General features: G+C 51.2%; 1 protein-coding gene across 3 annotated transcripts in view; it reads left to right on the forward strand.

Annotated features, from left to right (window-relative positions):
- Positions 1-15150, forward strand: part of YJEFN3 (YjeF N-terminal domain containing 3) — a 93472-nt gene that overhangs the window by 41028 nt on the left and 37294 nt on the right. The window contains exon 1 of one of the 3 annotated variants that reach the window (XM_078879256.1): positions 9209-9415. The exons of the other annotated variants lie outside the window; for them this stretch is intronic. Coding sequence (XP_078735382.1) covers positions 9330-9415 — 86 coding nt within the window. The 5' untranslated portion in view covers positions 9209-9329. Of the gene's footprint in view, positions 1-9208; positions 9416-15150 lie in introns of those variants that run through there. 3 annotated transcript variants of the gene reach the window in all.

Below are 15150 nucleotides of genomic sequence, written 5' to 3' on the forward strand. Positions count from 1 at the left end.
AGTATATCGTTAAATTTCGATTTAAAGCTTTCGTGACTGCAGGGATTCATCTTCTTGGTTCTTTCGGTAAAGTCATCACGTAGAAGGGAAATAATAAAATAATAAAAATAAAACATAATAAAATAATTCTCACGACGTTTCGGCCACAACGCAAGCAGCCGTCCTCAGGTGAAGAACAGGGCTGTCAAGGAGACAGTCTGAATGGAATTTTTTTATTATTTTATTATTTTCCTTCTACGTGACTTTACCGAAAGAACCAAGAAGATGAGTATATCGTAAATTCGTTAATAATGTCCACGCGACTCCCGGTACCCAACGAGTAAACGCCGTGCTGCTATAAACGACGCGAACAGCAGATGTCACTGTGGGGCTAAACCTCGTGCGGTCACACCCCCGTGCAAAAGGGCCGTCCATAAATGACGTCACGCACCTAGGGGGGGGGGTGGTCAGACATTTGTGACGATTTGTGACGAGGGGGGGGGGTTTAGAAATATGACGTCACGTAAAAATGCGCAACTTTAAATCAAAATGGAATTGTTATAACAACACTAAATGTTTATAACGACACTCCTACAACATCAGAGTGCAGCGCCGCATTAAATACGCACTACAATGACGATAGTTTAAAGCGATTTGAAGCATGTTTTACTTTCAAAATGGTAATATGGTTTTGGGGGGTGGGGGGGCAGAGCTTTGTGACGTCATATTTGAGTGGGGGTCTGACTTTTTGTGACGCCGTGAGACGAGGGGGGGGGGGTCAAAAATCGTCCAAAATCGCGTGACGTCATTTATGGACGGCCCTAAATTCGTCACCTGCTGGCTCTCGCCCTCCCCTCCCCACCCAGCCCCTCCCTGCACGACGGACGGACGGACACAATTATCCCCTGTGAGCTGGTGGAACCAGGTGGTTCCTACCAGTAAATATTCTGATTCTGACAAAGCCTGCCTGGATGAGCGACCAGCGTGCGTGACAGTTGGCTAACAGGCTGCAGCGCGAGCAGCAACCTCCATCGTTGTACTGCACTTCTGTGTCCTCCACCCACGCCCCCTTGTGTCTTCCCCGTTCGGCAGTGTCGTCGACACACCGAACGGGGGGGGGGGGACAAATCGTGCCTCCCCCTCCCCCTTACCCCCCCCCCCCTTACCCCCCCGTCCCCTAGCAGGTTTTAGCTCGACATCAGGAAACTTAAATCCTCATTGTTTGGCGTTGAATTCATAAGCGTGTCCCCTTGCCAAGCCCGACTCGGCCACGAATATCAACGGCAAAAAGCGTCGTTCACATTTGATGTTGCGATCTCGAGACTTTGTGTTCGTTTATGTGGGGGGTTGGTGGTGGGGGGGGGGTTGTGTGTGTGTTTGTTTGGTTTTTTTCGATTTAAAGCTTTCGTGACTGCATGGATTCGTCTTCTTGGTTCTTTCGGTAAAGTCACGTAGACGGGAAGTAATAAAATAATAAAAATAAAACATAATAAAATAATTCTCACGACGTTTCGGTCACAACACAAGCAGCCGTCCTCCGGTGAAGACCAGGTCTGTCGGGGAGACAGCGTCTGAATGAAATACCACCACGCTTGGAGCGTATATTTAAGCTGGGTTGGAAGGGGGGAAGGGCGCCTTGATGCAAATTTTTTCATGCGTTTAAATGAATGCTTCAATCCGTGGATGGATGAGGGCCATGTGGGGGTCGTTTGACCATACTTCACCACGCTGGCCATTGCGGGTTGGTGGATGGGTGGGTTGGTGGGTGGGTCGATGACTTGTGTGCGTGCCTGCGTGCGTGTGTGCGTGGGTGGGTGGGTGGATGAGTTAGACCCAGGATCGGATCCTGGTTTAACCACAGCTGGGCGACTCAAACCTGGGCTTGAACCCAGCGGTGCCGGCTCACCATCTCTGACTCCTGGACAACCCGGAAACTTTGAGTGGTAAACACCAAAAATATCGATAAACGTCTGCTTTGCGAGCCCTTGTTTATCTGCTTAATAGAAAAGTGCTAATTTGCACATTCATATTCTAATTAGATTTGCCATGTTCACAACAGAGGGGCTTGTAATTATTTGTGTTTAGGAATGATTAGGATTAAATGCAAAGTTTATTTAAATAAATGTCATTCCTCATGCCCCCAACCATTACTATTCATGCGCGGATTGCGGATTCGGAATCTGCTATGCATAATGCATTACGCTATCAACATCCAAGCAATGGGATTATGTTGTGGATATTACTCTAATAACCATTATCATCGCCACCACCACCCCCACCACCCCCACCACCCCCACCTCCCCCACCCCCACCACCACCCCCACCACCACCCCCACCCCCCCACCACCCCCACCACCACCCCCACCCCCACTACCACCCCCACCCCCCCACCACCCCCACCACCACCACCACCACCCCCACCACCCCCACCCCCACCACCCCCACCCCCCCCACCACCCCCACCCCCCCACCACCCCCCCCACCACCCCCACCCCCCGACCACCCCCACCACCACCCCCCCCCACCCCCCCCACCACCCCACATGAACATCACCCACGTGACGTTCATGTCCTCGCGATCTAAGGAACCCAAGTCGTGGATGCCAGTAGCGGCCACATCCATGGATGTACAAGTCTCACAACGCGCCACCGCTACCTGAAATATGTCTTGGCCGTACACGTGAAGAACACTGCTCTGGGTGTTGTGCCCCTTTCCACAAAGACAATAGTCGAGATTAACATTCACGTTGGTGGAGCGGTGGCGCGGCGGTTAGCGCACCGCGCGGCCGGCTGACGTCAACGGTGAGTGATGTCTGACCGCCCTCCCCCATCACCCTCTCTCCCTTCATCGACCCGCACTGACCAGAGCGGTGAAGTATGGTCAAGCAATCTCCGTGATTGACGTGGCGTGGAGGGAGGCCTTGGTCCAGCCATGGAGAGATACAAGAGCTGTACAATGAACATCACGAGACTCAGGATGCGAGTACGAATACCGGTCTGGGTTGGTTCTGGCTCAGCCAATTATCTTTGCAGGGTCGTGAAAATAGGTACCACACTCTGGGAAGTTAAGCGGCTGTTGCATATGGAGAGCATCTGTCCTGCCGTAATAATGGAGAATTTCTACCACTAGCTCAGGGACGGAAGATAATTGCTGTTCCGTGCTCATTTGAGTGGGAAATCACCGTGCATTATTGAGCGTCGGCATTAAATATTGAACTTTCTCAGCTTTGTTTATCTGTGAGTCTGTCAGTCAAAGCTCTCGAGCGATGCTCGTTGTGCGGACAGGCGGAGGCTCATTGGGATTCTGACCAGAAGGGAATCAGCGACCTGACTGTATTGATTGTGAGCTATATTTGACCCATGACCTGTGACCTTTGACCTACATCATAACACTTTTTTCATGCTATCCACTGTTTAGAAATTTTCGAAGCATCTCTCTGCAATATATATTTTGAGCTTAGAATTGGAAATTGTCTTCGAAAAATTACAGAGTAGATAAGCAGGCAATATTAAATGTTCCCTTCAAAGAACTGTCGCTGCAACACCGACAAATTTCACGACAGTTTCTCACAAAACCTATGGGCCACGCAGCCTTCATCGAATGTATCATTCCATCAGCATTGATTCCAGGACGAACCAAACTCTGCGCCGGTTTCGACACTCAGTGGCTCATCAGCAGATTCAGGCTGGATTTGATCAACTCTTTCTTGATTTGAAGTTTTCGTGACTGCAAGGATCCATACTCTTTGGTTCTTTCGGTAAAGTCACGTAGGCGAAAAAAATGAAATAAAAATAAGAATAAAATGAAAAATAAAAATAGAAATAAATAAATCTATTTTTATTCTCTCCACTCGCCCCTTCACTCCTTCCCGTCCCTCTCCTACTCATTCGTGATGCCTCGAATTGCCCCTCTATCGCTGCCACGCGTGTACTCCCTCTGTGTCAACTGCGTCATTCCCTTCCGCGTCACCGTTTTGTAAGCTGTCATAGAGCGCCTCGTGAGTGAAGGCGCGCTCTGTATACAAATATAAATTATTATTATTATTAGATCATCGAATTGCATTAGGGGCCGTTCATAAATGATGTCACGCACCTAGGAGGGGGGGGTGTCAGACATTTGTGACGATGTGTGACGAGGGGGGGGGGGTTGAGAAATGTGACGTCACATCAAAATGCGCAACTTTAAATGAATATAGACAACACGTCGACTTAATTAAATTGACTTTTTAATAAATGTTTTCTCCGACAACATCAGAGTGCAGCGCCACATTAAATACGCACTACAATGACAATAGTTTAAAGCGATTTGAAGCATGTTTTATTTTTTTTCGGGGGGATGGGGCAGAGCTTTGTGACGTCATACTTGAGGGGGGGTCTGACTTTTTGTGACGCCGTGTGACGAAGGGGGGGGGGGGTCAAAAATCGTACAAAATCGCGTGACGTCATTTATGGACGGCCCATTAGAGCCCGTTACTCGCTGCACCGCGACTCCGAGAATCAACAGCCTCTGTTGCTTTGACTGTCACGTGACGACCGCCATTAAGGCGTGTGACCGGATCTACGTCAGATGCCGGGCGCGGTGTCTGTGACGTCGCCTCGGTCACTGCTTGCCCACGCCGCGAGGCACGCCTCTTCGTCGCCTGCCAATCGAAACCCAACCGCGCTTCGTAACTCACGGACGCGATTCGGTGGGATTGAGTGAGTGAGACAAATGATGGTGTGACGGTTGCGTTCTGTGTTAAGGTGCGCTCATCATCGGTGATCTGGCTGAGAACATCAGCTCGCTACACTTGAGAACCCAGTTTCATCACACTTAGGTCTATGCGACTCTATAGGTCTCTATGTGAATCTATGGGTCTCTGTCTGAGTCTATGGGTCTCTGTCTGAGTCTATGGGTCTCTGTCTGAGTCTATGGGTCTCTGTGTGAGTCTACGGGTCTCTGTCTGAGTCTATGGGTATCTGTGTGAGTCTATGGGTCTCTGTGTGCGTCTATCGGTCTCTGTGTGAGTCTATGGGTCTCTGTGTGAGTCTATGGGTCTTTGTCTGAGTCTATGGGTCTCTGTGTGAGTCTATTGGTCTCTGTCTGAGTCTATGGGTCTGTGTGTGAGTGTATGGGTCTCTGTCTGAGTCTATGGGTCTCTGTGTGAGTCTATGGGTCTCTGTGTGCGTCTATCGGTCTCTGTGTGAGTCTATGGGTCTCTGTGTGAGTCTATGGGTCTTTGTCTGAGTCTATGGGTCTCTGTGTGAGTCTATCGGTCTCTGTCTGAGTCTATGGGTCTTTGTGTGAGTGTATGGGTCTCTGTCTGAGTCTATTGGTCTCTGTGTGAGTCTATGGGTCTCTGTCTGAGTCTATGGGTCTCTGTGTGCGTCTATCGGTCTCTGTGTGAGTCTACGGGTCTCTGTGTGAGTCTATGGGTCTCTGTGTGAGTCTATGGGTCTCTGTGTGAGTCTATGGGTCTCTGTGTGAGTCATCTTCGACCGGGCTGAGACCATCAACTCAGTACACCTGGCAATTCGGTTCAATCGCTGGTGGGCGACTGAAATCCCAGACACGTGACCCAGGCTCCCAGCAGTGTCAGTGAGCCTGGCCGTTGTGAGCCACGAACACCCCCCCCCCTCGCCCCCCCCTCTCGCCCCTCCTCGCCCCCCCCTCGCTCCCCCTCACCCCCCCCCCTCGCCCCCCCCCCTCGCCCCCCCCCTCGCCCCCCCCCCCCTCGCGACCTCGGCAATGCGGGGCCCGAAGACGGCACGCGCCTCCCTCCCTGCACGTGCATCGCCCGTCACCATGGCAACTGCCTCTCTCCATCTCATTTCTCCGCGTTGCCCCGGCAACCACTGCCTATAGGCACGCTTAGCGTAAAGGGACGTGGACAGGGTGGGGGGAGGGGAGGGGGGTGCTTTTGGTGGTGGTGGTGGTGGTGGTGGTAGGAGTTGGTGGTGGTTGCAGTGGTGCTGGTGGTTGCAGTGATGATGGTGATGTTGACGGTGCTAATAATGGTGCCGGTGGTGTTGATGGTGGTCGCAGTGGTGGTGGTGGAGATGTTGATGTTGACAGGGATGAGAGTGGCAGTGATTATAATGGATACGACGGTGGATTCGGTAATTGCGGTGGTGGTCGCAGCGGTTGTGTTGGTGGTGGTGATTAGCGCCACGCTGCGCTACGATCCCCGGCGACCCGAGTTCGATTCCCGCTCGCGGCCAAGACCAGTGACGATTATCTGAACCGGTGCTGGGCTTCCCCCAAGGTAGCCTCAAATGAGTAGCTGGTTCGGTGTGCAAACATCGCCACTTAGGGGAGCCAAAGTCGGTGGCGCGTGGTGCTGGTCACCCACCCCCTCGTGTGCTGTGTGCCAGCCTTCATAGGCGCTACTCGCTAACAGCACTTGCCCCAGCAGTCTGTTAAGGCTACACGGGGGATCTTTGTCGTGGTGGTATTGAAGGCAATGTTGGTGGTGGTTGGTGGTGGTACTGACAGTGGTGATTGTGGTGGCTTTGAAGGCAATGTTAGTGGTGGTACTGACAGTGGTGATGGTGGTGGCTTTGAAGGCAATGTTAGTGGTGGTGTTGAGAGTGGTGATGGTGGTGGCTTTGAAAGTAGTGATGGTGGTGGTGGCGTTGAAGAGGGTTGCTTGCACGGTCAATGTACGTGGAACCACTTGAATCGTGGGCGAGCGTGACGCTGACGACGATGTGAGCGGTGATGATTGACAGCAGCGCTGAGCGCGAGGGAGACACGGAGAGAGAGAGAGGAGAGATGGAGAGAGAGAGAGAGGAGAGAGATGCAGGACACGAGAGAGACGGTGGTCGCCGGAGGAGAGTGACGTCGGGAGGCAGATGAAAGGGACAGAGGGACACTTGGGAGATGAAGAGAGACGGAGAGAGATGGAGAGAGAGAGAGAGACACCTGTAGGGGGATGAAGAGAGATCGGGAGAGGGACACCTGCAGGGACATGGAGAGAGAGACACTTGGGAGATGGAGAGAGATGGAGAGAGAGAGACACTTGGGAGACGAAGAGAGATGGAGAGAGATGGAGAGAGAGACACTTGGGAGACGGAGAGAGATCGAGAGAGAGACACCTGTAGGGACATGGAGAGAGAGGGACATGGAGAGAGAGACACTTTGGAGACGGAGAGAAATGAAGAGAGAGACACTTGGGAGACGAAGAGAGATGGAGAGAGAGAGACACCTGTAGGGAGATGGAGAGAGAGACACTTGGGAGATGAAGAGATGGAGAGAGAGAGACCTGTAGGGACATGGAGAGAGAGACACTTGGGAGACGAAGAGAGATGGAGAGATATCGAGAGAGAGGGACACCTGCAGGGAGATGAGACGCGATGCAGCGGGAAGGCAGAGGGACCTTGATAGAGATGCATCCCTACATGTAAGTGGCAGCGAGAGAGAATAAATGAGAGTGGGGAGGGGTGAAGATCGCGAGAAGCATTAACCGATCCACCACACATGCACAAAGACAAAGATCACCCATATAGCCTTAAAAGACTGTTGGGGCAAGTGCTGTTAGCGAGCACCTATGAAGGCCGGCAGGGTACATGAGGGGGTGGGTGGCCAGCACTTCGCCCGGCCGCCTTTGTCTCCCTCGCGGTGATGTTTACACACCGCACAGGGCACTCATTTGGGGCTGAGTCGACCTAGAGGAGGCCCAAGACCGGTTCAGATAATCGCCACTGGTGTTGGTCGCGAGCGGGAATTGAACTCGGGTCAACTGGGTTAGTAGCGCAGCGCGCTAACCGCTCCACCACCGCTCCCCCACACCTCACACACACACAGAGCCGAGAGCAGTGTTTAGGGTCAGACTGCTCATAGCCAATTTCCGAGACGTACTTTTTTTTTTACCCCTGGCTGCATGCTTCATATTGAAATAAGTGAATGGGTGGTGGTGGTGGTGGTGATGATAGTGATGATGGTGGTGGTGATGCGTGCGTATTGATCATCACACCGCGCGCGGAGCGTAAACACATCCCGCGTGCGTGAGCGAGCGAGGAGCCCGTGGGTCCGAGCCGACAATCCGTGACACGGCACCTCCTGGCGTGCTCTGCATCTCTCTCTCTCGTGCTCGCGCGGCCAGACACGCAGCACACAGCCCTGTGCGACGGCAAAGCGCACGCGAAACGCTCGTACGCATATAATCACACGCGCGCGCACACGCACACGTGCACGTACTGAAACGCACGCACAGACACGCGCGCGTACGCACAGATACGCGCGTGCACGTACAGACACGCACGCACGCACAGACACGCATGCACAGACACGCGCACACGCACAGACACACACGCGCATACGCACAGATACGCGCGTGAAAGGAACAAACACGCGCGCACGCACAGACACACACGGGCACACGCACAGACACGCACGTGCACGCACAGACACGCGCGCACGTACGCACAGACACGCGCACAGACACACACGTGCACGCACAGACACGCGCACACACAGACACACGCACAGACACGCGCACAAGCAACAGACACGCGCGCACAGACACGCGCGCACAGACACGCGCACAGACACACACGTGCACGCACAGACACGCGCACACACACAGACACGCGCACACGCACAGACACGCGCACACGCACAGACACACGCACAGACACACACGTGCACGCACAGACGCGCGCGCACGCACAGACGCGCGTGCACGCACTGACACGCGCACACGCACAGACACACACGCACAGACGCGCACGCACGCACGCAATGGGCTTCTATAAAAAATAAATCAAAATTTACATTGAAGCTGGCGGCAGAAAATCGTGTGCGTCTCTCTCTCTCGTGGGGAACAGGTTGTGTTTTATTTATTATTTTGCTGGCCGCGCGCTGTCCAGCTTGAAAGAGCGATCACTACTCCGAGCGCCCCGGTTTTGCGGAGACATCGGAGCGTTTCAGAACCGATTGCAATTTTTTAAAATGTAAATAACAACAACAACGACGACAATAGGAGCAACAGAAATAATAACGACGACATATTGCGGTTGAGATTATCTTTTTAAAACAGGAACGCATTCGTGTTGAATTGTGGAGAGAGAGAGAGCAAGAGAAAGGAAGAGAGATAAAATAGAATCAACATTTCTTGTACTACTACTATAAACACGCACACACACATTGCCGTAGTAAATTTAGAATCGGGCGCACTGAATTCATTTCTTTCTGGGCTTCACTCAACAACAACATCATCATCATCATCAGCAGCAGCAGCAGCAGCATCATCATCATCAGCAGCAACGTCGGCGGTATCAAGAAGCACAGTTCCGCGCGCGGGGGAAATTCTCCGCTCGCTCGAAAGTGGACGCGTGGGGGTAGAGCAGCGTGTGGGACGGGGAGGGAGAATGCAGCAGATCTTGGCGAAACTTGGCAAGTCGACGGAAGATCATCTCGTCGTGAGCTCCGCGCCGTCACAGAGGCGATGCATAAGGTAACGGGCAACAGGCGAGGCTTGACGCGCAGTCGTATGGCTGTCGCAGGCCAATATCTGTGATAGAGAAGGGGGTGGGGGGAGGTTTGGTTGGGTCAGTTCGCGTAAAAATAGAAATGCGTCGTTAAAACGCTGCCGCCAGACGCGGCCAATTAGTGAGGTTTGTCACGTGAACGGAACGTGGCAAATTCGTTGCTGCTTCAGAGCAACATTCACAGACGTCGTGGGTTCACTCTCCGGCAACGCAACGGGGCGTTGCTGTACCCGTAACCGTTCTGTTGACGTGACGAATCTTACTAATTGGCTGTGTCGGGTGGTGGCGGGGTTTTAGCGGCGCATTTATATTCACGCGATCTCACCCCCAGTTATGTTGCTGTGCCTGTTTTTTTACACCTGATGAAGGAAGCTTGTGTTGCCTCCGAAACGTTGTGGTTTAATTGATTTATTTTCATTTATTATTATTTTAATTTGCCAAGTTTCGCCGAGATCTACTGCATTCTCCCAACACATCTATTGTGGAGGTTTTGTGAACGCAAGCAAGAGAGAGAGACAGAGACAGAGAGGAGGTGTCGTGGGGCGTCACGGTGGCTAGGAGATGTTAACTATACTCTTAGTTCTTTCGGTAAAGTCACGTAGGTAAAAAATGAAATTAAAATTAATAAAAATAAAAAAAAATAAAAAATAAAAATCACGACGTTTCGGAGGCAACACAAGTCTCCGTCATCAGGTGGGACCGTCACATCCAGATTTGCTGCAAATCGTGATTTTTATTTTATTTTTATTTCATTTTTATTAATTTTAATTTCATTTTTTACTTACGTGACTTTACCATAAGAACTAAGAGTATAAATCCTTGCAGTCACGAAAGCTTCAAATCTAGAATTAAGAGATGTTAACTACCTCGCCAGGTATACAGGAGGTTGTGGGTTCGATTCCGACCATGACGCCTGCTGTATATTTGGATCTAACCCTGAAGCAACAACATTTAGAGCGAACCCAGGCTTAGTTGAACACGTCCTAGGGCTTTCGCGACCGATATTATCCGCACAAATAAAGTTTGTTGTGTTTCCTTCTGGCTAATCGCCTGCCGGTTGTAACCACCAGCGAAAACGTCGAATTGTAAATGCCGTGGCTTTAGTTTAACACGTACCAGGCTTTCGCGAGCGATATTATTCATAATAAAGGTTTTTTGTGTAAGATCGCGTTATTTATAAATGTGTCGTAACCCTCCACCACCCGACACGGCCAAACAGTAAAAAAATGTGTCACGTTTACAAAGGACAAATATATTCTTGGTTCTTTCGGTAAAGTCACGTAGAAGGGAAATAATAAAATAATAAGACAGAATGGTGAAGCTCTCCACTTGCTCCCGGTCTGTTTGGCCGTGTCGGGTGGTGGAGGGTTACGACACATTTATAAATAACGCTGGGGCTTCACTCTCCAACTCAGCGGTGTTGCTGAAGTAGTAACTTAATCGACACGCTTTGTTTACTTTCACACGAACTTAATTGGCTGTGTCGGGTGGTGGCGGGTTTTGACGACACAATTATACGTACGCCATCTAACTGAAACAAAAAAAAACAAAAAAAACACTTTAGAACGAACCCAGACTTGCTGATTTACTCGACGAGTGAGTGGCGATTCTAAGACGGCAAGGCAAAGAAGACCTCCCCGTCTCTCTCTCTCTTCGCCCATCCGCATTGACCACAGAGGTGAAGTATGGTCATATCGCCCGCCACGTGACCGTCACCCGCTGCGCAGTATGGAGACTCGGTCAAACAAACACAGATGTGTTTAGTGGCGATCTGCTTCCCTTCACTCTGCACTCCCGTCGTGTTTTGTTGTTGTTGTTGTTGTCTTGTTGTTGTTGCTTTGTGACTCGCCCCTACCGGGCATCTGTGAGAAACTAAAACGAGCTTCATAGCTCATCGGATTTCTCGAGGATAACTAAATATCACTATGATTCTGTTCTCCTCCGGTATCATCATCATCCCGTTACTTTGGAAACTCCAGAAACAACGGCAGGGTACACGTGGGTGATCACTCATCCAGTAATCAATCATTGCCAACGATAGGAGCTATGAAGATATTTTTTCTCACATATGTCCAGTAGCGGACGAGTCACAAAGCCACAACAACAACAACAAAAAACCACGATGGGAGTATAGATTAAAGGCAAGTAGATTGCCACTAAAACACATCTGTGTTTATCTTCTTGGTTCGTTCGGTAAAGTCACGTAGTTAAGGTTTGTCAACGGTAAACGAACCGTGCCAATGGGTTGCCAGTTCCCGCAAAACTGCGGCGTGTTGGAGAGTGGACGCACACGACGTTGACAATCCGAGGAGTTTGCCGGTAACCACAAATCACCGCTTGAAATCGAACCCGAGCAGAGGTCGCAAACGGGTTTTGATTCCTTACCCGTACCCGTACCCGGCCGCACCAGGGTCGCAAATGGGTACCCGTTCCCTACCCGTACCCTACCCGAAATGAGTGACAAACGGTGACTCACCAGTGACTCACGGCCTACCCGTACCCGTACCCGGCCGCACCAGGGTCGCAAACGTCTACCCGTACCCGTACCCGGCCGGGTACGGGTAGCCGGGTATCGGGTAGGGTACGGGTATCGGGTACCCGGTTGCGACCTCTGAACCCGAGTGACTTGGGGGGGTGGAAGGGGGGTCATCGCACCTGCTCGAGGATGGCCTATTGCAGAGTTCCATCTCGATTTGAAGGTTTTCGTGACCTGCAGGAATCCATCCTCGCTGCTTCTCTCGGTGAAGTCACGTGGGTAGAATAAATAATGAATGAACACGACGTTTCGATCGGAACGATCGGAAGGCGATTGACGAGGGGGTGGAGGGGCGGGGGAGAAAAGTGTCGCGCTCGAGGATGGCGTGGACAACTCTTGAGCCGCGAGCGCGCGCAGGTGTGTGAATTAGTGTGTGTCTGTGTGTCTGTGTGTCTGTGTGTGTGTCTGTGTGTGTGTGAATGAGTCTGTGTCTGTGAATGAGTGTGTCTGTGTGTGTGAATGTGTGTGAGTGTGTGTGTTTCTGTGTGTGTGTCTCTGTGTGTGTGTCTGTGTGTGTGTGTTGTGTCTGTGTATGTGTGTGCCTGTGTGAATGTGTCTGTGTGTGTGAATGAGTGTGTGTCTGTGTGTGTGTGAATGAGTGTGTCTGTGTGTCTCTGTGTGTGTGTGTCTGTGTGTGTGGGGAGGGGATCTTTGTCCTTTGGTGTTGTAAATATGCACCGAGCATCCAGAGGTTGAATTCCCACCCATCGCCATCGCCAACACCTCCACGCACATTAAATGAACCACCGATCCAAAGCAGTTGCTCTTCACGAAAGTTTATCAGGGCAATATTACATTTTCGTAAATTAACATCAACAACATAAAGTTGACCGATACGTGAACAATGTTATATTGGAGCTAGATTGAACACGTAAAAAATGCACTTTAAAACATAATTTGTTTTAAAGCCGCAACCATTCTCTCTCTACTGCTTGACTGATGGAATCCACCACGATTGGTTGACGCATGGACTTCGCTCATTCATTCTTCCACTCACGTGGTGGACTCGTCATCTCATTCACACTGTGTTACACCACTACCATCACCACCACCATCACACTTTGTTACACCACCATCACCATCACACTGTGTTACACCACCACCATCACCACCACCACCACCATCACACTTTGTTACACCACCATCACCATCACACTTTGTTACACCACCACCATCACCACCACCACCATCACACTTTGTTACACCACCATCACCACCACCACCACCATCACACTTTGTTACACCACCATCACCATCACACTTTGTTACACCACCACCATCACCACCACCATCACCATCACACTTTGTTACACCACCATCACCATCACACTTTGTTGCACCACCATCACCACCACCACCATCACACTTTGTTACACCACCACCATCACACTTTGTTACACCACCACCACCACCACCACACTACAGGTCACAACAACACTCACTCATTCTCTCACTCACCCACCCACTCATTCCCGCACCTCCTTACGAGGACGGTTGGTTACGCACGGTGCAAAAGAAGTTCATCATAGTGCATCCATTCACTCACTCATTCATCCACCCACTCATCCACTCACTCATTCACTCACTCATTCACTCACCCACTCACTCATCCACTCACTCACCCACTCACTCACCAACTCACTCATCCACTCACTCATCCACTCACTCACCCACTCACTCATCCACTCACTCACTCACCCACTCACTCATCCACTCACTCATCCACTCACTCACCCACTCACACATCTACTCACTCATCCACTCACTCACCCACTCACACATCTACTCATTCACCCACTCACTCACCCACTCACTCATCCACTCATTCATCCACTCACTCATCCACTCACTCAGTCACTCACCCACTCACTCATCCACTCACTCATCCACTCACTCACCCACTCACTCACCCACTCACAAATCTACTCATTCACCCACTCACTCACCCACTCACTCACTCACCCACTCACTCACCCACTCACACATCCACTCACTCACCCACTCACTCACCCACTCACAAATCTACTCATTCACCCACTCACTTATCCACTCACTCACCCACTCACACATCTACTCATTCACCCACTCACTCACCCACTCACTCACCCACTCACTCATCCACTCACTTATCCACTCACTCACCCACTCACTCACTCATCCACTCACTCACCCACCCACTCACTCACCCACTCACTCACCCACTCACACATCCACTCACTCACCCACTCACTCACCCACTCACAAATCTACTCATTCACCCACTCACTCGCCCACTCACTCACTCATCCACTCACTCACCCACCCACTCACTCACCCACTCACTCATCCACTCACTCACCCACTCACTCACTCATTCACTCACTCATTCACTCACTCACCCACTCACTCATCCACTCACTCATCCACTCACTCACTCACTCACCCACTCACAAATCTACTCATTCACCCACTCACTCATCCACTCACACATCTACTCATTCACCCACCCACCCACCCACTCACTCACCCACTCACTCACTCATCCACTCACTCACTCACTCACCCACTCACAAATCTACTCATTCACCCACTCACTCATCCACTCACTCACCCACTCACACATCTACTCATTCACCCACTCACTCACCCACTCACTAATCCACTCACTCATCCACTCATTCATCCACTCACTCATCCACTCACTCAGTCACTCACCCACTCACTCATCCACTCACTCACCCACTCACTCACCCACTCACTCACCCACTCACAAATCTACTCATTCACCCACTCACTCACCCACTCACTCACCCACTCACTCACCCACTCACACATCCACTCACTCACCCACTCACTCACCCACTCACAAATCTACTCATTCACCCACTCACTTATCCACTCACTCACCCACTCACTCACCCACTCACACATCTACTCACTCACCCACTCACTCACTCATCCACTCACTCACCCACCCACTCACTCACCCACTCACTCACCCACTCACACATCCACTCACTCACCCACTCACTCACCCACTCACAAATCTACTCATTCACCCACTCACTCATCCACTCACTCACCCACTCACTCACCAACTCACACATCTACTCATTCACCCACTCACTCACCCACTCACTCACCCATTCACTCACCCACTCACTCATCCACTCACTCACCCACTCA

This window comes from Lampetra fluviatilis, chromosome 53 (genome assembly GCF_964198595.1).
Source record: "Lampetra fluviatilis chromosome 53, kcLamFluv1.1, whole genome shotgun sequence".
Lineage (NCBI taxonomy): Eukaryota > Metazoa > Chordata > Hyperoartia > Petromyzontiformes > Petromyzontidae > Lampetra > Lampetra fluviatilis.